At 33.1% G+C, this 25,040-nt stretch overlaps 1 protein-coding gene across 1 annotated transcript in view; it reads left to right on the top strand.

Moving 5' to 3' along the window:
- Positions 1–1,754: 1,754 nt before the first annotated feature.
- LOC133198058 (histidine-rich glycoprotein-like) overlaps positions 1,755–25,040 on the top strand; it is a 73,971-nt gene continuing 50,685 nt past the window's right edge. Inside the window, exon 1 of the mRNA XM_061334212.1 lies at positions 1,755–2,082. Within this exon, the coding sequence (XP_061190196.1) occupies positions 1,755–2,082 (328 nt within the window). The remainder of the gene's footprint in view (positions 2,083–25,040) is intronic.

Genomic DNA, 25,040 nt, shown 5'->3' with positions numbered 1-25,040 from the left:
TATTAAAAGTGTAGACAAGATGATGTGGACATCATGCTCATGAATGCACATGCGCGCGCGTGCAATGTGTTAAATGACCAATATACTTAATGTAGCCATAACTTTTATATTTTTTTATGAAAAGCTTTGATACTAAGAATAAACCGACATATTATAAGTGTAGACAAAATGGCATGGTCATTATGAACATGCATGCAGGTGCGCATGCGTGCAATGCTAAGATGACCAATATACTTGATATAGCTGGAACTTATTTATTTTTTGATGAAATGTTTTAATACTGAGAATATAAAGATGCATTAATAGTATAGATGAGATGACATGGTCATCCTGCATATGCATGCACGTGCGCGCGCGTGAAATGCAAAAAACTATCAATATACTTCATTGGCTTATTTAATGAAGCTTACAGGAAATAAGACACCAAAAGGGTGTTGGGGAGCGTTTGGGGAACATCTGTAACGGTCCCCGTTACAATTATAACTAGTTTTATGTGTAATTATGAAAAAAACAGTATTGGCGTTTTTTCACAAATAGTTTGGCGATTCAAAAAGCTTGGTTCTCTTTATTTCTGGAGTAAAATTTTTCTATTTCCAGTGAGAAACTATACAAAAATAGGAAATAATATGTCTAAAACTAAATCATGCATACGTAAATGTATTTATGTATTAATAAATATGACTATAATTTTCCCAATCAATATATTTATTTTTGTCTCGTGTACTTTAAGCCCTTTGATAAATTTTCTGTATTTACAAGCAGTGAAATATATCGAAAAGTTATTTTTGTTACTTTTTGAACGAATACGGAAATGTCTCCAACATACTACTGACAAAACTGGGGCACACCATTTAGATTCTAATAGTACAATAAAAAAGAAAAGTTTGGCTATAATCAAAAATATGTTCTTTTGTGTAGCAAGTTTTCCATGGTTATTTGTATATGGGTTTTATTTTCATTTTGTAAAAAATTGCTTTACTTACGGTCTGCTTTACTTGTTACAAACAATAATTTATACTCTATTTGTAGGTATGCCACATCTTTTGTCTACACAAGTTCATATATTTGCAATTTTATTTGCAGGAATAACCTATATCTTGTATTTTATCTATTCTTTTTTTAAGAAATACCGACAAATTTTATTGTTTGTCTTAGATTTGAAAGGCACATTGGATATAAGAGTTGACCATTTTGAGACAGTGATTAATGTTTATTTCCCTCTGCGGAATGCTGTTTTTGTTCTCTTTGCAAAATCAACTTTCACAATCTTATTAATTATAATAATCTACATCTCATTTCTTTATGTTCATCTACTAGATGAAAGAAGACATAATGACTTCAACATTCTATTTCCGGTGATTGCATCTTTATTTGCGCCAAGGATTTTAGAAAAATACTGCTTAGAGAGTACTGAAGACCATTTGCACAGAAAAGAAAAACACATTATGAAATTATTGGATTCTTTAAGATCGGAAAATAATCTGGAAACCTTCAATCAACTGAACAAACTTAATAATACTAAAGAAGACTTGAGAATAACAACAGAAGAACAAGAATATGAAATGCAATATGTGTTTCCCTGTCTTCTAGGTGAGGAAGAAACCGCAAAAGAAGCACGATTACAAAATCTGAAAAATAAAAAATACAGCCATTTTGTCTGCCATGAATTATGTGAACGCAAACTGTGTGAGGTATGTTCAAACAACTTCGATGTTTGTGATGAAGATAGTTGTTTACTGACTTGTTTAGGCATTATGTCTGAGGACGATGATGAAAACAAAGGTTCTAAATGCCAGGTTTTCTTTAACGAAATATGTGCCTGTCTTCCGTTAAATTGCGTCAACAAAGAAACAAGACATTGTGCTTGTGGTTATACACTTGTTGAAGTAGATAGATTACCTGGATATGAAACCCTGATCTCCATCCCCGATGATCATAGTGCGGATGAAACCAGAAATGAATCAATCTCTGATGAACATATTATGTCTGATGAGGAGACAGAGAGAACGAATGCCAAAATTCCAGAAACCACCTCCCAAGTATCGGTTCTTTCGAGGAGTCTAAACGTAACCTATTCTAGTAGTAAGTCCTATCTCGAACACGGGGACGAGATCGATAGAAAATAGTCTAGATGTGGTCAGGCATTGTTTTATGCGGTAGATCTTAAAACATTTCCGCACGAGGGTCTCAACAATTACTTCAGTATCGCTTGTGATTTACTAAAAAAGAGTCTGCATTTTTTCAAACCACCAGTAGTGTATTACTAATAATTTGTGTTAATTTAAAAAAAAAATGCATTTGCAATGATGTGGAAAGTGTATGGTACCAATATAACAGCGTATAATTTTAAAATTGTTTTCGATTTCTTAGAAATCATGATGTTATTTCAAGTGAAAACAAGTTTGCAGCACATTACAAAAGTAGTCAACAAAGTATGTTATGTTTTTGTATAATTTCCTGGAATATAAAGAAACGAATAATATCAATGTAGTACATTTCTACGTATTCTTACATATCTTTAAATGCATGCTTGCATTTTGCAGGAATTAGTGTTTGTGGTGCAACTTCGACGCTTGCATTTATGTTTTCTTGTAATTTCAGATGGTGACTAAGAATTTGTCTGCAATGAAACATGCCTTGATAATGTGTTTGTTCCACATCTTCATAATTTATTCCTCCGTTTCTCCTCCACCAAATGTGTCTGTCATGTAAAACCCTGAGTTAGAAGAGTTCATGTTTTCCCAATAAACTGCCTCGCTGTTTATGAAGCCTAAGCTGCTCCAACTAAGGTTATACAGTAAAACATTGCCACTTCAGGTTACTATAAGACACATTCAATTAATTAAGGATATCCGCTCCTCTGCCAGGAAAGATGACTTTTAAAATAACTATTTAGTTAAAATATTCTCAAAATAAGCTTGAAATTGAATTTATTTTCATGCAACTGTTCTCATTTTATGTAGGTCAATACGACTCAAGTTTCTTTGAACTCATATAAACCGTACTGTAAAAAGTTGACATTTGTACCCCATAAAAGTACAATAATAGCTACCTTTTTAAAGAAATCAAATTTCCTGTAAGTTAGCTTTAGATACCAAAGTTTATTAGCATGAAAAGGCATTACAAGTGATCTGTGATGTATTCCAAAGATAGTACAAGCATTTAACACTGTGTGTTATTTAACTATTGAAGTAAATAGAAGCTAAATACTGTACAATTTTTAAAAAAAATGACTAGATAGCTATGTATATTTTTATATTAAAATATATTTGTTGATCAGTACATGTAGCTGGTATTAAAAAAATTCCAAGACATTTTTGTGAGCATTTTCAATTACTTTACTATTGTTTTTCAGAACATTAGGATCAGACTAATCAAGAATAACACGATTTGTCGTGAGAACACTAATGTTTTTCCGCCATACCCCCCCCCTCCCCCCCCCCAAAAAAAAACCCAGTGACTACAAAGCTTACTCGATTCGTATTTGCCTTGCTGTTCTTCAGAGAAATGTTTAAAAATATTTTCCCTTATTTTTATTCACATGGAAAACATGACCCCATATTATGCCACAACATTCGCCTTTTAAAGAGGCATTTCTTTAACAAACATAAGTCAAAACATCACAGGGTCCTTTGATACTTTATCATGGCCTTGGTGTCCCCGATTTTGTCATTACATGTACTGCATAACAAAAGAAATATAATTTAATTTATTTTCCTGAGCTGGAAAATAACAAATTCTTCACGAAGGATCAAATAGAGATTGTAGCTAGTCACGAGTGTTTGAACTGTTCACCTATAAAGCTCCACTAGGGTTAGAACATGTACATGTAGTTAGCATGCTTGTTTTTCATTTGTATATTGAAATATCAATTTAGCAAGAAGATGGGAGCAAATGATCAAGAGTCATGGAAGTAAAGTTTAAATATGCACAGATTTAAACTTAAATTTGAAAACAGCTATCACTAATTCAAAGGTTTTTGGGACAAGAATAATGTTAGTTTCAATTCAAACCAGAATTTTAAGTCATCGTTGCAATTTGTAAGAAATAACAAATATGGTAAGGAAGTCTGAAACATACGGAGATATAAATGCAAGGAACAGAGGCAAAATTCTTCAGTAGCCGAAACGAATCTTGTCTTTTGTCTTTTATTCAGCAGATAAGATTTTTTCTGTATACTTGTTTGTGTTGTAGTGTTACTTTTAAATGTTTTGTTAATACGTTTAATTTGCAGTTTAGATATTTTTAAGTCTTTATTATAATGTTTATATACTGTGTATCGTTATCTTCATTAATAATAAATTAATACTGAATAATGATGAATTCTTATCTAATAAAGGGTGGCAGAAACTATTTTTCTCTAATCTTCCATTTGTACAGATTAAGTAAATGGACTCCTCCCAGTGACCTGTAAGACATACTTTCATGGAAGCTATTAACTTCAAATGCGTATTTAAGCTCTAGATTAAAAAAGATCAAGTATATGTATTTCAATGAGTATAAGCTATGCAAAGCTTACAAGCTTGTAGGATTACTTCCCGTTGTTTACATGTACAATGTCTCACTGGCATAGTCATACAAAGATCCAGGAGCCAACAATCAAATAAACTAAATAGCATAGCAAGATTATAATAATATGCATAAAGGGAATAGGACCATATCTGATCCAGCTACATGTACCTTCTTTCATTAGACGCATTCCAAGAAAAAAATCCGGCAGGGGTCTAAGTCAGTTACGGTACTTAACCAGTTATGATAAATGGGTGGAGAGCCAATGTATGGAAAAATTAGTTTTTCAAAACCTGAAACACTTTTTACAATGCCCAACGAGGGTCAGGGTGACGACATCATAGAAAGAAAAAACTTATTTGAAAAAAATAATTTTTATATAGCAGATATAACATCAGAAGTATTAATGACTACTGACTCATTATCTGGACATGGATTTTCGCAGTCCAGTATGCAATAATTTTATCAAAACTGGATCTGCACTACTCAAAATGCTTATATTTGAATATCAAGAGTCATTATTGTTGTGTGATATAATGTTAAAAATAGTATGATAATATCTAATAAAATAAGAAGATATCGTTAAATATATATATCATTTTCTGAAATATTTTTGAATGTTCACTCCGTTTTCCTCTTTTAAATAGAAATCAGGATAAATGTGATTTGTTTTGCTTATATTTTTGATTCATACACTGAATTCTTTACATTCTGTTTTAAATATTAAAACTGTACAATCGAAGTTCCTGTTGAGTGTTTTGTTTTAAGTTATTGAAAAACTTCTGTCAAACTTGCTATTGGAAGTCATGTAATATTTTTGATATTACTTCCGTTAAAATAATCACTTATTATTCTTTTAATTTTTGCCCTTGCTGTTTCCCCATACCCAAGCTTGATGTTCGGTTTTGATGTTGTCCGCATATCAATTTTTCTAGCTTGCCCATATCCTTGCTCATTTAATTTTTGATGGTTGTTCATATCACTTCTTATTAATTTCATTGACTTGTTTTTGTTTACATTTATGTGTCGACTCGATATATAGTTTGACTCGAAATAAAAGGCACCGAAGAGTCCGCTACATATGTATCATATTTGGATGGTTTACTTATTACAGAAGATTTGGGCCAACTAACAACAAAATTGTATCACAAGCAATGACTTAAGATCTCTCTTCGTCAACTTACACCTGTAGCATGTTTCCCTATTATCTCCAAGCTAATTATCTTCCTAGGCACTATCTCGTGTTTTCAGTGGTCCTTGTTTAATGCCTTGCTCACAGCTGGATCAGGTGCGTAGAAGGGGTATGCATCCCCTGCTGACCGGTCAAACCCGCTGAGAGCCCTATTTATTGATAAGGTAGATGGAACATTTTGTAGTCAAATTTATTATAACAAGCTAATTCAGAGAATTTGTGCCCCCGCTTATGGAAAAAAAGAAAGAAGAGCATGTGCAGTTCGGGGGTGGGGGGTCACACTGCCCTCTGTATTTGTAGAATTATCAAATGTATACATGTATATTGAAGTAAATTAATAAATAAAATGCCATTATGGATAAGAAGATTGCATTACTTATTCTTTAATATGTGTATAGAAGTAATAATGATTTTATGAGTTTGTACACGCCAGACATCATAACTTTTTCATTTCACATGTTGAATAGTATCATTTAGTAAATTCCCCCCCCCCCCCCAAAAAAAAAAGAATCGTCCGGGGATTGAACCCGGGCCTCTCGCTTGTTAAGCGAGCAGTATACCACTAGACCACAGAGGCACTTGATTATAGATCAAATTAAATGGAAACATTGATTCACATATAATGTTTATATTGACGTTTGATATTGTCAAAGTTTTAATCAATAACTGGTGTCTAATTTAGCCTTTACTAAACAGTTCTAATAGATGTAATAAGAATATAATGTCCGCCGACAACCTGTATTATACGAAATAACTCTCCACAAGCCCCTGTGCTAAAAATAGTGCCATGCGACTTTTAATACAATACATGTAAATAAAAATTAAAAAGCGGGGCGGGACACATTGAAAGGGGTGAAAGAGGGCCTAGGGAGTTATGGTATAAAATTTCATTGCAAAAGCTCAAATGCTTCTTGAGATATCGCCCGGAAACAAAAGTGTTACACACAGACGGAATGTATAAGTTAACGACCTTGAACTCTGACCTTTTGACCTCAAAATCAATAGAGGTCTTCCTTAGGCCACAGGGAGTTGCTATGTAAAATTTCATTGCAAAAGCTCAAAGGATTCTAGAGATATCGCGTGGAAACGAAAGTGTTAAAACAGACAGAATTCATGAATTTATGACCTTGACCTTTGACGTTTTGACCTTAAAATCAATAGGGTTCTTGTTTAGGCCAAAGGGAGTTGCTATGCAAAATTTCATTGCGAAAACTCAAAGGGTTCTCGAGATATTGCGCGGAAACGAAATCGTTACAGACAGACAGATATACAGACGGACGGACGGACGGACAGACGGAAAGACAGACGGACAAACCCAAATCAATATCCCCCACTTTCAGTGAAAGCGAGGGACAAACACAAATGCCTAACAATTGGTCTAAAACACATCAGTCAGCCTAATTACGACTCAGTGTTATTTTTATTGCTTACAAGGTCATTATGCATGTAACGAATATAGAATTTACGGAATATTGACTTTAAACGAGGATACCCCAGGGTCTTCCATAGTCCATATTTGAATGTTTTACTGATTATAGACGATAAGGGCCAGCTAACAACTACACTGTATGACTTTACCATGAGGGCCAACTAACAACTATAAACTGTATGACTTCAGCTTTTCCATCATTAACTTTCTTTATTTATGTAGTAATATTCAACTTTCACCTGGTGATTACGTCATCAACTTACTTGATACTGAAGAACATGCTCTCAGTACTATCAATTTATTTATTTTTAAATCGAGGCAGGCTACTGACAGATAAGTTGATGTTACAAAAATTTTAACAACCTCGTTTAAAGTCAGCATCCAACATCGTTTACGTATAAACTTCAGAGTATTTGTATGAAGAATCAGAATAATTTTAACGAAGAATGTTGTACGCAGGTGTGTGAAGGAAACAATCAAATATTCTGACTTGACTAAATCAGTGATACAATGACCTTGTCAGGAAAACAGTCTTTCATTAAGTCGAATACTGACTGATGTTTTATAATTAGGTCATTACTTACACACTGAATTGCCTAGAGATTTTTCCGTTTTTCCGATTATGACAAGTAGCACATGGCGGGTGTGACCGATCGACGTGGGATGCTTACTCCTCCATGGCACCTGATCCCACCTCTGATGTTTTGAAGAAGTCCTTGTTTGTTCTGCTCCCGATTTGTATTGTTTCAGTTAACTTTTGAGCTCAGTTACTGTTCGTTATCTCCATATTTCATTCTACAAAATATAACATTTTCCTGTAGGGTCAAAGAGTTTGACTTTTGTTAATAATGTGTTCTTTTGAAAAAAAAGAAGATTTTCTATTTCTTTATCAGTTTAATATGTAAACAGTGCTTCTTATTGATGTATAACTTTCATTTCGGCGTTTCTTTACATTGAATGGTAATGCAAAAGTAAAATAGTAAAAATATTTACTTTTGAAAAACATATTGCGATTTTTGAGTTGATATTTTCATAAGTACGAGGGCCGTTCAAAAATTACGCGGACTCTGCTATTATTTACTCTTACAGACGTCATATAGAAATGAAATTTCACAGGATCATATTTCTTAAAGATTCCAGTAAATTCTAGGTTAAAGTTTTTGATTTTATTTAATATCTCATAAAATTATTGCTGTTTTGATACTGCTGATGGTGATGTACGGAGCACGGCAAAAATGTTGAAAAACAAACATGCGATATCCAAAATTTTATTCATTTATTTTCCATATTTCAAGATATTATTCAACGATTTTCTAAAAAATTTCTAATTATTGTTGTATTATTAAGTATTTAGAATTCTGACGTAATATTTGAAGTACAAAAAGAAATATTGTAATTTTTCCCCGATGTGACCCCTACGAAATCAACTGCAAAAATGACGTCTCGTGATTTGACGGAACAGCGCACTTTTATCAAATCATGAATCATGCTGGGAATACGCAAACAGAGACCCAAATAAGCCTGAAGAAACATGTAGTAAATCAGCTAAAAATGTAAAAAAGATTTTTAGATTATTAAACCTTAGCCAAAAGGCAATCCGGGAGGAATGGAGAAAGTTCAAGGCAGAACACTGATCTGGACTGTTAAAAATGTGATTGAGATCGACGGACGTCAAAATTTACTTCAGAAATATCTGCAGTTTTGGGGTTTAACACGAACTATAACACATAATACTAATTTTATAGTTTTATAGTTTTTAAGCTGGATCAGAAATGGTATATGGATGTTTATTCGGAGTGGACAAGGTAACCCAAACTATACAGTATCAAAAACTAAGGGAAAATATTGAAAAAAAATGAAAGCTCCCATTTTTTAAAATGTCCGTTATGTTGAAGGTTTTACTGCGCTGTGACTTCATTATATGTCCTGTTAAATCACCCGAAATTGATACCAATTTACAATATTTGATATGAAATTTTGATGACCATATATGAAATGATTCTTTTATATTATTTGCGACTTTTTGCTTGATTATATCGTCAAATATATTTTTGTGCAACAAGTCCCCGTAATTTTTTAACGGCCCTCGTATAATTCTATAAATGGTTTTATTTACATATTTACACACAATAGGAAATATTTTATTCTTTTTCACAAATGTATGAGAACATTGATTTACAATAGAAATCTCCCCAAATCCCTTGACGACACAAATTTACACAATCCTGCCCGCCGGTGTTGTCAGGTTCATTGGGGTGCCAGTTGGAGTAGGAAGTGACGTCACTATTGTTTTTTGTCCAGACGAATCTCCCCTCCTGATCAATATCGTTTGCACCAATCCAATGTGAACAACAATCCCACCACCTCATACATTGCACTGCAAAATGCAAATTTCAAATGAGATATGAAGTAAAAACTTAGCAGAAGTGAAAACAATATATATTCAGCAAATTTATTATAGAGCACTATCAGTATTAAAAGGAATAGAAATGAACGTGGTTCAATTGCTGAATAAAAAGATTTTTCAAAATTATAAAAATATTTTTGCTTTGAATGTTATTTTTATACAGTTTTAAGTACTTAGATTTTTAGATTTCTGATAAATAGAAGCAATGGAACCTGAAAACGAGACTGCTTATCATCAATTTGAACCGTTCCAAGAACCACACCCCCATCCCAGCCCCACCTTACCGCTTATGTAATCTAACAGAATTTTTCGTCACAATAAAAAAAGCAACATCATTGTTTGTTACAAAAAGTAAATGGAAAATCTATCGCGCACTGTCTCCGTTCCAACTAAATGCTTTGTTTTTAGTCATTGTATTTTCTCCTTAGTATTCAAGAAATCATAGTTGCATGAGAAATAAATAAAAAGATATCTACTTATCCTATACAATCAGCTTTCTACATAATTTCTTACTTGAGAGTTGCCTACATTACACATCAAAATTATATCATAGCATCGAAGTGTGCATTGACTTTAAGGCATACACATACACAATCATTCTGTTCAATCATTTGATTATGATTTAAACTGAATAAAACGTAAACTAATGTTTAAAACTTAGATTCATAATAACGTTTTCTTATAGAACAAAAAAAAAAAAAAAAAAAAAAAAAAAAAATTGAAAAGAAAAAATGAAAAATTAATAGGAATTTTAAGGCTTGGATGGATCTGGACAATGGTAATTTCAAACGCTTTGTCTGTGATGTTTAATTTTAAGTCTCGGAGAGAATTGATGGGACTCAATCATATGTCATGAAAATTGCACACCAATCAAAAATGAATGAGAGAAATGAACGACAGAAACTACAATAATGCCAGAATCGGGGTTCTTCAGCATATTTTAATGGACTTGATCTTCTTATCAGAAAAATAACATAACTTATATCAAGCTAATCAAGGTACATATTGAACATGTCTAGCAGTCTTACTTTTGTCTTGTTTTTGTGTGTGTGCGAGTATGTGTGTTATAAAGATGGAAAGGTTGTTAATATTGAGGTACGGAATAAGGAAATTAAATATATTTATGTATTATCTTTTTACAAAATTAAGGGCGTCCTGAAAAATGCCTTTTGTGCCATGTGCAGGTTCGATATTATTCTTTGCTTATTAAGGATTCTACTACCCCACAACCCCTCATCCCTGAAGAGTAAGCGCAGTGTAGACAATAGACAAGTCTAAAATAAACTTTTCTACGAGGGTTGATCCCAAAATAATGTCGCAGTGTCCATTTCTTTCATATTTGGCGTCATATTATCACATAGAATTTACCAAAATATGCACATACGATCAAAAAGTTCGCGAACTATCTCTATATTTACAAAACCACAATTCAGATCAGAATGAAACTTGGCACACATATAATCATACACATGTTCTATAAATAGCAGATGTTATCTAATGTTTTGCATTGTGTTTGTGATGTCACAATGCGAAAATGACGTCAATATGTAGGTTGCTTGTGACAAAAAATGGTTGACCCAGTCGTACTCGAGCAACGAACGGCTGTAAAGTTTAACGTATATCTTGGAAATTCCTTTGCAGTAGAATATGATAAATTGTACAAGGTTTATAAAGAAAAAAGACTTACCAGAAGTTCAATCATTAATTGGATTGATTGTTTTAGTGAAGGCAGGGAGATGGTTAAAATTGATGTTTGTTCTGTTGCCCAGCGAAAGCAAGCCGGTAAAAAGATGTGTCCTTAGTTGAGCAATTTGTTTTGCAAGATTACCAAGTTACAATTAGAAAAATAGTCGAATATCTTAACAATATTATAATTATTAAATCCCTAAAATATTGTTTACTTTAGACTTTAAACATATGAGATATGAAAAAAGAAGGACGTCCATACTTTTTTTTTTACATTGGATAAACGACGCTCCCGAGACATGGGACTCGGGGTGTGATGGTCACCATGCTAATTCTAGAAAGGGATATTCTTATCCACCCATCCTGTTGCCGAGAATTGGTCATTTCTGATAGATGGTCTGTTCTTGTTATAAAAAATAACTTGCATGGTAAGAAATTTAAGACTCGGAAAAATCTCTTAGCTTCTGTGAACAGACCGCTACGGAGCATGTCACGTGACCGCATGGATCACGTGAATCGCGCATGGGCAGAACAATGGCAGATGTGCATTAAAATCGGAGAGGACTACTTTAAAAAATAATGAACAGTGAAACCTTATTTTATTTCTTATAAGGAAGTTATTCAATTAGTTCGCGGACTTTTTGATCACCCCTCGTACATGTATATAAATCTAATTAACATTGGAATTTTGGTTTAATAATGTTAAATTAAATTCATTTTATAGTTGTTTCAAACATAAGACATAGGGGGTGTCGCCGAGTCACAACTAAACGTCACGTTTTAAAAATAAAAAAGACAAACACATAAAAAAAAAATCTAAAAACGCGACTAATCGGCCATTAATTTTAAAAGACTAAATTTACGTCATTTTCTAATGATCGGTTGAAAATTAAATGACGTCATTGCTATTTTTGATTATAGACATTGTGTTTTACTCTGATGCATCGAACAAAGGAAGTGTCAAAATGAAGGGGGGGGGGATGCCGCAACGAGCCGTAATGCATTTTGCATTTTTACTTCAAAATGGGGAAATTACCAGTATACAGAGACAGTTACATTGATTAATCAGACTCACAGTGAAAAGAATGTAAATAAGAGTCTTGTTTATAGATGATTTCAGCGTTTTTGGTGAGGGTGCACGTGATGGGTCATTGAATGATTAGCAGAGAACAGGAAGACCGGAAGATGAGAGGTCGTTTAACTGGTGTCTGATGTTGTCAAAAGACATGCGTGTATCTGTTATGTAAATGGATATGAACACTTTGTCTTGTGTACTGTTCAAAGAATTTTGACAGAGGACTTAATTATTATTAATTATAAAAAGAGTTAGTGTACGATGGGTACCAAGAATTCTTAAAGAACAGAAATTTATGAACGTGTTTGTGAATCTTAAATATTTTTATTGGGAAACGTTTGAATGTATGACGGCGTGTATCTATTATATGATGTTATTTAGATGTGGCGACTACCAAAATCGCACTTTGTATATAATACGATGTTTATAAATGTATAAATCATGTTGAATTGAAATTTCAGGTCTGATTTGAAATAAATATAGCTTCCATCATTTATAATTTTGTTGTTTTACGTCGACTAGTAACAATTTTATCTAAGTTGTGATTTACTTTTGGATCAAGCCTCGTACCTGGATTCTCAAGGTTGAGATAAGCTTTTTGTCCAGAACATAAACAAAAAAATTATAAAGAAAATGTTAGAGGGATCTTAGTTTGGTTTATTTAGCTGCCACATGTACAAATATGTATGCAGCTTGCACGCAATGCATATGGCGGATCAGCGCTTTAAGGTGGAATACTACAAAAAACTTTTATTTTATGGATCGATGTTTAAGAGATATCTTTTTATATACGGTTTCAGCATGGAACGATTGATAGTAGCTCTTAATGATTTTGTTTTATTTTTTTTTGGATTTATTTAAAAAAAAATCATGTAAAAATTGTTTTATATTTGCGAATAAGACACTTTAGAGTTTAAAATTTGCTGTTAATAATTGCACAATATAAATATATAAAAACCATTTCAGGCCTTTGTTTATATGCATGTACTAAGTTTGTCAACAGAATGATCAAAACATAGGGCTCATTGCGGGTGTGACCGCTACGCAAGGGATGCTTACTCCTCTTTGGCACCTGATCCCACCTCTGGAATTTTCAGGGGTCCGTTTTCTATGCCTGATTCACAGATTTGTTTTGTTCGTACATTTTTGAGATTATTGTTCGTTATATATGCCTTCTCCATATTACCTAAGTCTTGCTAATTTTCACCAATATAATATAATGATTGTAATCCATATCACTTTTAACATTTAACTAAAATATGATATACAAAGACAAAACCAATCACCAAACAAAAAAAACAAAGTAGAAAACAAACAAAACTGTACCAGGATCCCAGGCTGGCAGGAACATTTCTGTTAGCCATGAATTTTCTTCCTCTGTTTCTATGGTAACCAAGTAGGCCCCTAGCTTTTCACACTCATTCTGAAATTGTTTATATATATATATATATATATATATATATATATATATATATATATATATATATATAATTTATGAACTGTTGACTCAATTAATGAAATTTAAAAACAAGGGGCAAATGGGCCTCATCGCTCACCTGAGCACTTTGACTAAGAAAAAGCAGAAGTTTAAATCAGTCTTAATAAAAGGTTTAAGTATAAAAGTGGTCCGGGGAACGGGCGAGGGTTTCATGACTTGCACAGACTTGATTCTACTCTACCTGGGGATGCTTTCTTATTTCTATGACTATTCATGGCTTATGTAGATTTTGCCCCAACCCAGTACATATGGTATAAATTGGGTAGCTATTAAATCATTCCTAAGTTAAACTTTTATGACCTATGGTGGACCCTCCCTACACCTAGGGGTCTTGATTTGAATAAATTTGAATCTAGAGAACATAGAAATATTTCATATGAATATGACAAAACTTGGCTGTGCTGTTCTTGAGAAGAAGAGTTTGGAAGATTTTCGCACGATTTACACTCATTAGCGACCAACATCGGCCTTTTTTATCCTTTATATGCAGTATATGATATAATTGAGGGTTACGTGCAATAATCGGGTTGGATGGAAGTGAAAAAAGACAGTATTATATTATCTGATTATATAAGATTATGTGATTATATTAACCTCTCTAAAGTTTTATGATTGAAATGTTATGATTTCAAGTTGAGGACGATATAATGTAAATGTAGGGGAAAATATAATTAATGAACGGGAGTGATTTTGTTAAGAGAAGGGAAGAAGGGACCCCCAAAATCTCCCAAAAATCTTCTATTTCTGTCAGCAAAGGGATTAGAATCAAACAACCTCTCTCTCTTTCCCCCTCTGAATCCGCCATTGAAACTTTAATATGGAAAATTTACTATCAAAACTTGTGACCAATATAAAAGTACACGTATATGTAATCTTTTTTTCTAAAATCGATCCGTAATCAATGAGTGGGATGTCTTTATTTTACTTTGAGACAGATTAATATTCCTCTTTGCACAAGTTCAAGTATTAATCTATATAACTTCAAAGGGCAAATAAAAATTAAATTTTCTTTGAAGCAGCGGCAGGTTGAAATTATTACATTTAAGCAAAAAAGAACACATTACTGTCCTTTAATAAAAAGGTCTGCATTACATGGACCATATGAACGTCTCGTACAGATATATGACGAAAAGTATCTTATACTTATACTTATCTTATATCTTATCTTAAAGTATCATCGATAGTGTTGGAAATCTTTCCAGTCCACAGTGTAACAATGTAAATGTGATGGGACTTTTTAACCATACACAGAGACGTAAGCGTAGTCATGGGCATCGGTCTTACAATAAACCTTTAATACACGATGTCTCTTTTGATTCATTACTACCTTACGTAAATCAACAGTTAGGTCTACATCATATTCGCACCGAACTTTACTCTGTCCCTTTGAAACTTTTAAATAGTCTTCTTGAAAAGGTCAAGGAAAGTCCATTTTTTGATTCCTCGACACCAGAATATAGGCTCGGATCTGTAGTTATGGATATTGCCAATCACAGGCTTTTTGAACCCCCGCGTTTTACTGAAGAAAATGCAGCTAAAACAATCCGTTTTTTCCTTAAACTTCAATATGCCACCAAAGGAATTGACGCGGTTAATATAAGTAATATTCTTAATCACAAAAGGGTCCAGTCTTGTATTCCACCATATTTCAAGTTAAAGACTACACCTTGTATTTCCTACAAATATACATCGACTATTGCTTCCAAACTTTTTAATTACAAGAAAACTTTACAGGGCCTGGATATCGAATATCTGAAACATAATCCTCCATCATGTTCATGTTCTTCTTCGCCCTATAACTATAGTCCTGTTGGACACGTTATTACTGGTGACGTAAATATAGTTAATAATGAGGACCTTAGATCACTAATTTTAAAAGGTCCTAAATTTAGGGAACCCAGATCCTTCAACTGGCGTAAGAATTTCATAAATATCATGGATTCTGTAGAGGACTACGCCAGGCGATGGGCCAGACATGAAAAAGAAGACCTTGACACTTTGTCAGAATGGATTAAATGTATCAGATGTATGTTAAAATCGCGCATTAAAAAATTGAGAGGCAATATGAAAACCATCTATCCTTCTGTATTCAATAATCCAGAAGTGAAAAAAGAATTAGATACATTACATGATCAGTACGTACTGGTCCCTGCTGACAAAGCAGGTAACAACATTGTCTTTGTTTGTAAGGCTCATTATATTAAATGTATTTTAGAGGAACTTGGATTTAATTCTACAAGTGGTAATCCAACTTATGCTCATAGTTCCCTTTCTAAGGAAGAAATTCTTCAAAATCATATGTCAGTTTTGAATATTTTTAATATCCCAAACAAACAAAATGAATTCGAATTACCACATTTATATTGGATTCCGAAACTTCATAAAAATCCTTACAAACAAAGATACATAGCGGGTTCCAGTAAATGTTCAACCAAGCCTCTATCTTTACTCCTCACTAAGATATTAACAGTGGTGAAGGAGAAACTTCAAGAGTACTGTGCAACAATATATTCGAGAAGTGGTGTAAATCAGATGTGGATACTTAAAAATTCCAAGGAACTTTTGGAAAATTTGAAATCACAAGATTTTACCAAAATCAACAGCTTAAAAACTTATGACTTTTCAACTTTATACACAACCATTCCCCACGATAAATTAAAGTCCAGGCTTTTTGATATCATTGACAACTGCTTTTTCAATAAAAATGGAACTCGTAAATATACTTACCTTGTCATTGGTCATTTACAAAATTATTTTGTTAAAAACATTCTGATTGTACACACAAGTACTCTGAAGTTGACATTAAAAAGATGCTTGAGTTTCTGATTGACAATATCTATGTGGTTTTGGAGACCAGGTCTTCCAACAATCTATTGGAATGCCTATGGGTACCAATTGCGCCCCGTTATTAGCAGACCTTTTTTTGTATTCATATGAAGCAGAATTTGTCCAAAATCTTGTACGTGAAAAGAAGAAAACACTTGCTGTGGCCTTCAACTCGACATTTAGATATATCGACGACGTATTGTCAATTAATAATGGCTATTTTCATTCGTATGTCGATACGATGTATCCTGGTGAACTTGAGATAAAAGATACCACAGAGTCTGACACATCTGTTTCATATTTGGATATTTTACTTGAAAAAGACGTTAATGATAATCTAACAACCAAGCTTTATGATAAACGTGATGACTTTAACTTTTCAATCGTCAACTTCCCTTACTTATGCAGCAATATACCTTCATCACCTGCATACGGGGTATATATCTCTCAGTTGATTCGATACGCAAGAGCATGCTCTACGTATGTACAATTTCTAAAACGAGGTAAATTATTGACAAATAAGTTGATGAAACAAGAATATCAGCTGTCTCGTTTAAAGTCATCATTTCGTAAGTTCTATGGTCGATACAATGACCTTGTCAGCAAATACAATTTATCATTGAGTCAAATGCTGACTGACGTTTTTCATACTAATTGTTAGGCCATTATTTACACACTGAATTGTCGACGGATTTTTCCGTTATTTCCCGATCATGACAAGGAGCACACAGCGGGTGTGACCGGTCGGCAGGGGATGCTCACTCCTCCATGGCACCTGATCCCACCACTGATGTTTGGAGGTCCGTGTTTGCTCTGCTCCTATTTTGTATTGTATAATGGCCTTTTGAGCTTGAATACTGTTCGTTATCTTCATATATTTCATTCAGTTAAAAAGAAAACTCTTTTATTTGGACTTCACATTTCAGTTAATTGTTTTGATCATAATGTTTCTAACAATACGTACTGTACGCAGGGTGAATTTCATCCCAGAAATTTTAGCACTGTCACAAGTTCAATCGATTTCTTCCAGTTTTAAATTCGTCCAGACTGACTTTTGATTGTCGTAAGTAGGAATGGGAAATTTCGATATGAACAAACTTTGAAATTGAAGCAATACGTAAACATAACGTTTTGTAACCCCTTAAGCTTAATGTGATACTAAAGAGAGAATAACTTTTTTCGAAAGATGTAAGAAAATTCTTATTCTCATTTGTCTTTGATTTCAGAAGCTACTGACATATAAGTTGATTTACAAGGATTTCAACAACTCTGTTTAAAGTAAGCTTCCCGCAAATTCTACGGTCGTTTTAATGACGTTGTTTTGTGAATACAACCTGTCGTTGGGTCGTATTGTGTTTGATATCTTTGATACTATTTGTAAGGTCATTACTTTTAATAAATCGATACCGTGTCAGCCTGTGAAGATTCTAAATCTCGTTTAAATAATTTTTTAAAAAAGAATATTAAAAAAACGATTGAAACCAACATTGATGCATTATTTCATGATATCTTCATATCTTAGCTGTACAACGAAGTTACCGTTTTAAAAAAATTCTATATATGTGTGTGTAATGTTCCTAAGTCTTTAATTTAAGGAAAATCTTTCTTTTGAATAAAACTAAATTACTAAGGCATAGGCTTCTAGAGCGTTTATGAAGAAGGGATGGACAATTTTGATTCGTTATTAAGGTAAATCGTTATAACCATAAAGTTCACAATGGGAAATGAAAATAACTTCGATGTAAGTGTCAATTCATTACAAGCGTGTTCGCTATAGCGTGTTTATCTGCACTTCTTACTAAGGAATCACTTTCATCTAGGCGTTTTTTCATATTATAAAGTAATGCAACAGTAAAATATTAAACAAATTTACTTAAAGGAATTTTTTTTTTTTTTTTTTTTTTTTACACTTTTACAGGTGATATTTATATGAATATTTTTATTGCTTTCCATAAAAGAAATATGTACAATTTTGGTTATTTTTACACAGCGTAACATTTTTAATCTTTTTCACAAATGTATGAATACACTTCGCCACACGGGGTATCCCCCCAAACCCCTTCACGACATATTTGGACACAATCCTGTCCGCCGACGTCATCAGGCTCCATGGGATGCCAGTTGGAGTAGGAAGTGACGTCACGATTGTTTTCTGTCCAGACGAATCTCCCCTCCTGGGCAATATCGTTTGCACCAATCCAATAAGAACAACAATCCCACCACCTCATACATTGCGCTGAAAAATGCAGATATCAAATGAGATATAAAATAAAAACTTAGCAGAAGTGAAACAATATATACCCAGGAAATTTATGATAGAACCCTATTAGTATAAAACGGACGTGGTGTAATTGCTGAATAAAAAGACCTTTCAAAATCATAAAAATATTTTTGCTTTGAATGTTATGTAGATACCGTTTTAAGTACGTATATTTTTTGATTTCCGAAAAATAGAAGCAATGGAACCTGAGAATGGGAGGCTTATTATCATCCATATGAACCGTTCCAAGCACCCCAATCCCACCCCACCCCTTTATGTAATCTAACAGAATTTTTCGTCACAATAAAAAAAGTGACATCATTGTTTTGCTACAAAAAGTACAAGGAAGATGTATCGCGCACTGTCTGCGTATCCAACTAAATGATTGAATTTTCTCCTTAGTATTCAAGAAGCCATTGTTGCACGAGAAATAAATAAAAAGGTATTTACTTATATTGTACAATCAAAGTTCAGTATATTTTCTTACTTCAGAATTGCCTACAGTACACCTCAAAATTATTTTATAGCGTTCTGACTAAATTATCATGTGTACAATGACCTTTAGGTCAACACTTACAGATGTACACAATTATTCTTTTTCACAATATAATTTTGTTTTAAACTGAATAAAACTTACAACTTATGTTTAAAACTCAGATTCATAATGATGTTTTCCTATCAAACAAAAAACCCCAGGAAATTGAAAAATTAAAATTAGGGGATCAAAATGAATTTAGAATGACCCATTTGCACATCGTCCCTTCTCAATGTGGTAGACAACATGTAAAGAACATCCATTTAGTATTGGAAGTTGCTGTTCTAATTTTTTTTTCTTTTTTTTTGCAATGATAATGAAATAAAAAATTAGAAATTTTGATTTTATAAAAAAAGAGAAGTCTAATTTCCGAATACTACCATCTCTACTTAAGGTTAGGCCCAGTTGGCAAGGATTTGGGTGATTTCATTATGCCTACAAATAACAGTATCATTAATAGTACAATTTTTACTTTAGTTTTAGAAGGAATAATTATTCTTTGTTTAAATATTTCATTTACACGTACAAGACTTAAAAGCTAGCTTCATAGACACAAAAAATGTATGGAACCCTGTTTGTGTTTCAAATATATAGGAAAATCCGAAATGTGCAATATGCTTATTTTTATTTTATTTGTTTATACTTGAATAGAAATAAGTTTTTTTAATATTTGTGTGCGTTACACACTTAAAATAAGATATATATATTCCTAAAAACAAAAAATGTATGAAACACAGTTTGTCAACAAAATACATAAAAGTCTTTTAAAGTGCTCTACAAATAAGCTTATGCATACAAGCATATCAGAGATGTGGCATACATAGATATGTATATTCAAATTTATAATAAAATTTCTGTAGGATTTTTTCATACAACATGAACTTTTATTATTTCTTTATCTCAAGAATGCGAATGAAAGGTTGTTTCTCTACTGGTTCCAAACAGAATATAATTAAACATGCTATATAGTGATACGATTAAGCTTACATTATTTAATGAAATGTGTAAACAAACCATCAATTATACATTTGCTTTGATAAAATGTAATTTAAGGCAAGGGTACATCATTTATGGGATTGAGTGTATAGGATTTGATTTTATAGTCTGAAAATTGGTAGAGTTAAATATTTCGATCCATGCTCGCATTTCCGGATCCTGATTTTGGGCTGTATCATTCAAGCAATTTTTTGATTCCAAGTGTTTTTGTGAAAAGTAACAAGCGTCATATATCAAAAATGTCAATATTGAGCTTTTTCTCTATAATGACTGTATCATTTGTACAAGAGCTGCGTCATGCTTAGTCATAGAATTAATTCATATGGAGTTATTTAGACAGAAGTACTAAATTGAAGTTTTAAATTTTAACTTAAAAAAAAATTAAAATATTTTAAGCACATTCTTTCTAACCATATTTCTCACTGCGGAATTTTTTCCATATACCAATTACTTATGCGTTCATTTTTGCAATAGTAAAATGCCTGAGGTGGCACTTATTTAAGCACCGTTTTAGGGAGATTGGTACGAGAGGTGTTTCTATGAACATACTTTAAAATTTGAACAATAGCAATTGGAACACTTATAGAGTCATTCTCTAGATTTGAGCAACATTGAAAAAAGGAAAGGAGATGTTTCCAGATCGGAGCCAAAGTCTCATAATGTCTTGTAATGAAAAAAATATTTGGAAAAAAAATTACATACATTACCATGGATACAAAGTATTGAAAAACAGTAATTTGATAAAAAAAAATTCCGAAGTTAAAAGCAGTAAGTAAAAATGCAAGCAAATAAAAGAGAACAATTCAAGTAATTATTTCAATTACAATTGTAATGTTATATAACTGTTATACTTTCATGTTAAATAGTCAATTTTGATTTGTTTAAAAACATTTGTTAGAAAGTGCTAGTATCCTACTGTGTGCAGAAACCACTCCGTCTAGTTAACTTTACGTAGCAACGGTTTAAAATGCATGACAACGGGTAACAGTATAAAAATTAATAACTTCACAGAATCTTTGCGCATACATTGCACCTTATTTTCCTCTAAATGCATTCTCCGTTACAATTAGAACTAGTTTTTATATTGTTTTTGTATTCCTATCAAGCAGAATTTATTCAAAAAACTACAACATGAGAAGAAGATAACACTTGCAGTTGCCTTCAAGTCGACATACAGATATATCGACGACGTTTTACCAATTAGCAATAGTTACTTCCATTCATATGTCAACTCGATATATCCAAGTAATAATGACATAAAAGACACCACAGAGTATGCCACATCTGTTTCATATTTGGATGTTTTACGATTATAGACAAGGGCCAACACTCAAGTAAATTATGTGACAAACGAGATGACTTCATTTTTCCATCCTTATTCATGTATCTCTATTACCTGCACATGGCGTTTACGTTTCCAAACGTATTCGATTCTAAAGGGCATTGTCTGAGCACGATCAATTTTTAAATCGAGGCAGGCTACTGACAAATAAGTTTATGTTACAGGGATTTCAACAACCTCGTTTGAAGTTCCAGACCTCTTTACCCATATTGTTGTCTCTCAGTATTTTTATTAGATTTGTCAGTGAGATTTGGCATTTGCCAGTAAGATTTCACTTTCCATCGATTTTACATATATTGCTAGAGAACAAATACATTTCTAATTACGGAAACATGGTTTAATAACAAAGAAAAACATTATACCTTGCTTTCTTTCGAGGGGTTTCTGTCGTTTTATAAACCCGTTTTGGCAACCCGACATCACTTAAGTGTTTGAAATCTTTCCCTTTTTTAACGATTGAAAAGCGTCAAACTGACACAGGTCATAACGAAAAGAAAGTGCTGAAATTGAAACGAACGGATTTCTGATTTTCGTATTTTCATAATAGCAAACGTGAGTAGTATTTTGGACTCAAAATCCGTACAAAATACGGCAAAGTCGTAAGAGTAAACAGGTCTGAAATTCTGTGATCGTTTTACAAGAAAATTAAAATATGGAGATAACAAACAGTAATGAATCTCAAAAATCCATTGGAACAAAACAAAGGTGAAGCAGAGCAAACACGGACCCCTGAAAACATCACAGGTTTGATCAGTGTCATGAGGAGTAAGCATCCCCTGTCTACCGGTCACACCCGCCGTGTGCTCATTGTCATGATCTGGCAAACGGAAAAAAATCGGTAGAAAGTTTAGTGTGTAAATAATGGCCTACTAATTTAATTGACAGACTGTATTTGCTGACTAGGTCATTGTATCACGGGCTCACGGCCGGTGTGACCAGTACACAGGGGATCGACATTCCTCTTTGGCACCTGATCCCAACTCTGGAGTTCCCTGGGGGTCTGTATTTTATGCCTTGTTCACAGATTTATATTGTTGTACATTTTTTGCGATCACAGAGCGATAGCTTTACCTTTTCCAAATTACCTACGGCTTATTGATTATGACTAATATATATAAGCAGTAACGCACTGATTGTAATGCAAATTACTAACTTTTAACGTTTAACTAGAATATGTCATACATTGAACCAACCAATTACTTCACACACACACACAAACAAAGTAGACAACAAACAAACAAATCTATACCAGGATCCCATGTTGGCAGAAACATTTCTGTTAGCCATGAATTTTCTTCCTCTGTTTCTATGGTAACCAAGTAGGCCCCTAGCTTTTCACACTCATTCTGAAATTGTTTATATTTAACATATATTGACTGTCGGCTCAATGTATAATATTAAAAAACAAGAGGCCCATGGGCCACATCGCTCAGCTGTTGCTAGGAAAAGGCAGAAATCAGTCATTTTTGAAAAAGTTTGAATATAAATGTGGTACGGGGTGGGGGGTATCACGACACTACCTGAGGATGCTTCCATATTTCTATGACTAATCATGGCTTATGTAGATTTTTCACGATTTTTTCCTTCAGGTTTCTCTTCTATTCTATTGTAAAAGTTTGATTACCCATTTGTGGTCCCTCCCTTTACCTAGCTTAGGGGTCATGAATTTAATAAACCTGAATCTACACTTCCTGAGGATGCTTCCATATGAATGTGACAAATCACGGCTTTGTTGTTCTTGAGAAGAAGATTTTTAAAGGTTTTTATATGTATTCCTTTGTAGAACCTTGATCGCCTTTTGTGCCCCCTCCCTATCACCGAGGATCATATTTTGTATATATCTGCATCTAAATTACCTGAGGATGCTTCCATATAAATTTGGCCAATCATGGCTGTGATGTTCTTGAGAAGAAGATTTTTAAAGATTTTTCCTATGTATTCCCATGTATAACTTTTATGGTCCATTATGGCCCCTCCCTACCCCCGGGGGTCATGAATTGAACACACCTGAATCTATACTATATGGGCATGCATCCATATAAATATAATAAAACCTATCAAGGCTTTGCCGTCTTGTGAAGATTTTCCCTATGTATTTCTATGTAAAACTTTGATCGCCAATTGTAGCCCCTTCCCAACGGGGGTGTGGGTGTCATGATTTGAACAAATTTGATTCAGAAAAGCTCACTTGAGCCTTTGGTTCAGGTGAACTAAAAATACATGTATTTAAGTGAGAAGGGCATGAAAAATGAACACAACAACATAGCGAATAATAAACTGAAAAAGACACTAAGCAAAGCCTGAAAAATTAAATGTTTAAAAATTATACCATGGTTTATTACACTAGTCAGTTAAAATAAACATAAAGGACTGCCGTGAATGATTTCAAGAGACGTTTTAAGAAAGGTAATTGCTTCTGACTTTATTGCAATTATTAATTTCATGAAATCTTAAACCTTCGTTGCTAAGCCAGGGAACCTAGCTACTTGGTTAAGGTGTTAAACTATGATCCTAGTTCAAAATTTCGAAACAGAATATTTTTTTGCAAAAAATATAACAGGTTTTATGGCCCCATATAACGGTAAGTGTATTTATGTCATTATGCATTAAAACATGTATAACAAACATATAATTCTTACCTTTGCATTTTGCCATGTGGTGCTGTTTTTGACATGTAGGTAATAATGAGTTCTGTACAAAAGCCAACCCTCTCCTACAAAGATCACATGCTTAAGTTTGTAAGAATTTATCTTACTTTCTCTTTGTTATTATGTATGTATGTAAAGTTAAATTTGAAGATAACGAACAGTAAACAATCTCAAAAATAAATTGTGAGCAGACCATCAGATGTAGGATCAGGTGCCACGGAGGAGTGAGCGTCCCTTGTCGCCGTGTGGACATTGTTATGATCGGTCAAACAGAAAAATTCGTAGAAAATTCCTTGTGAAAATAATGGCTCAACAATTTTATTAAAAAGTCAGTCAACATTCGTCTTAACGATGGATTGTATTTGTTAACAAGGTCTTGTATCGACCATAGAATTTCCATAACAAAAAAATACTATAGTAAACTATAGTAAACTATAGTTAACTATAATTAACAATAGTAAATCAAAGTTCCAAAGTTTTCACTATAGTAAATCAAAAGTTCCAAAGTTTTCACTATAGTAAATCAAAGTTCCAAAGTTTTAACTATAGTAAATCAAAGTTCCAAAGTTTTCACAATAGGAAATCAAAGTTCCAAAGTTTTTACTATAGTAAATCAAAGTTCCAAAGTTTTTTCTAT

This window comes from Saccostrea echinata, unplaced genomic scaffold (assembly GCF_033153115.1).
Source record: "Saccostrea echinata isolate AGI-Se365-2 ecotype Australia unplaced genomic scaffold, CSIRO_AGI_Sech_v1 ptg000033l, whole genome shotgun sequence".
NCBI lineage: Eukaryota > Metazoa > Mollusca > Bivalvia > Ostreida > Ostreidae > Saccostrea > Saccostrea echinata.
This window is presented reverse-complemented; position numbering and strand designations above follow the sequence as displayed.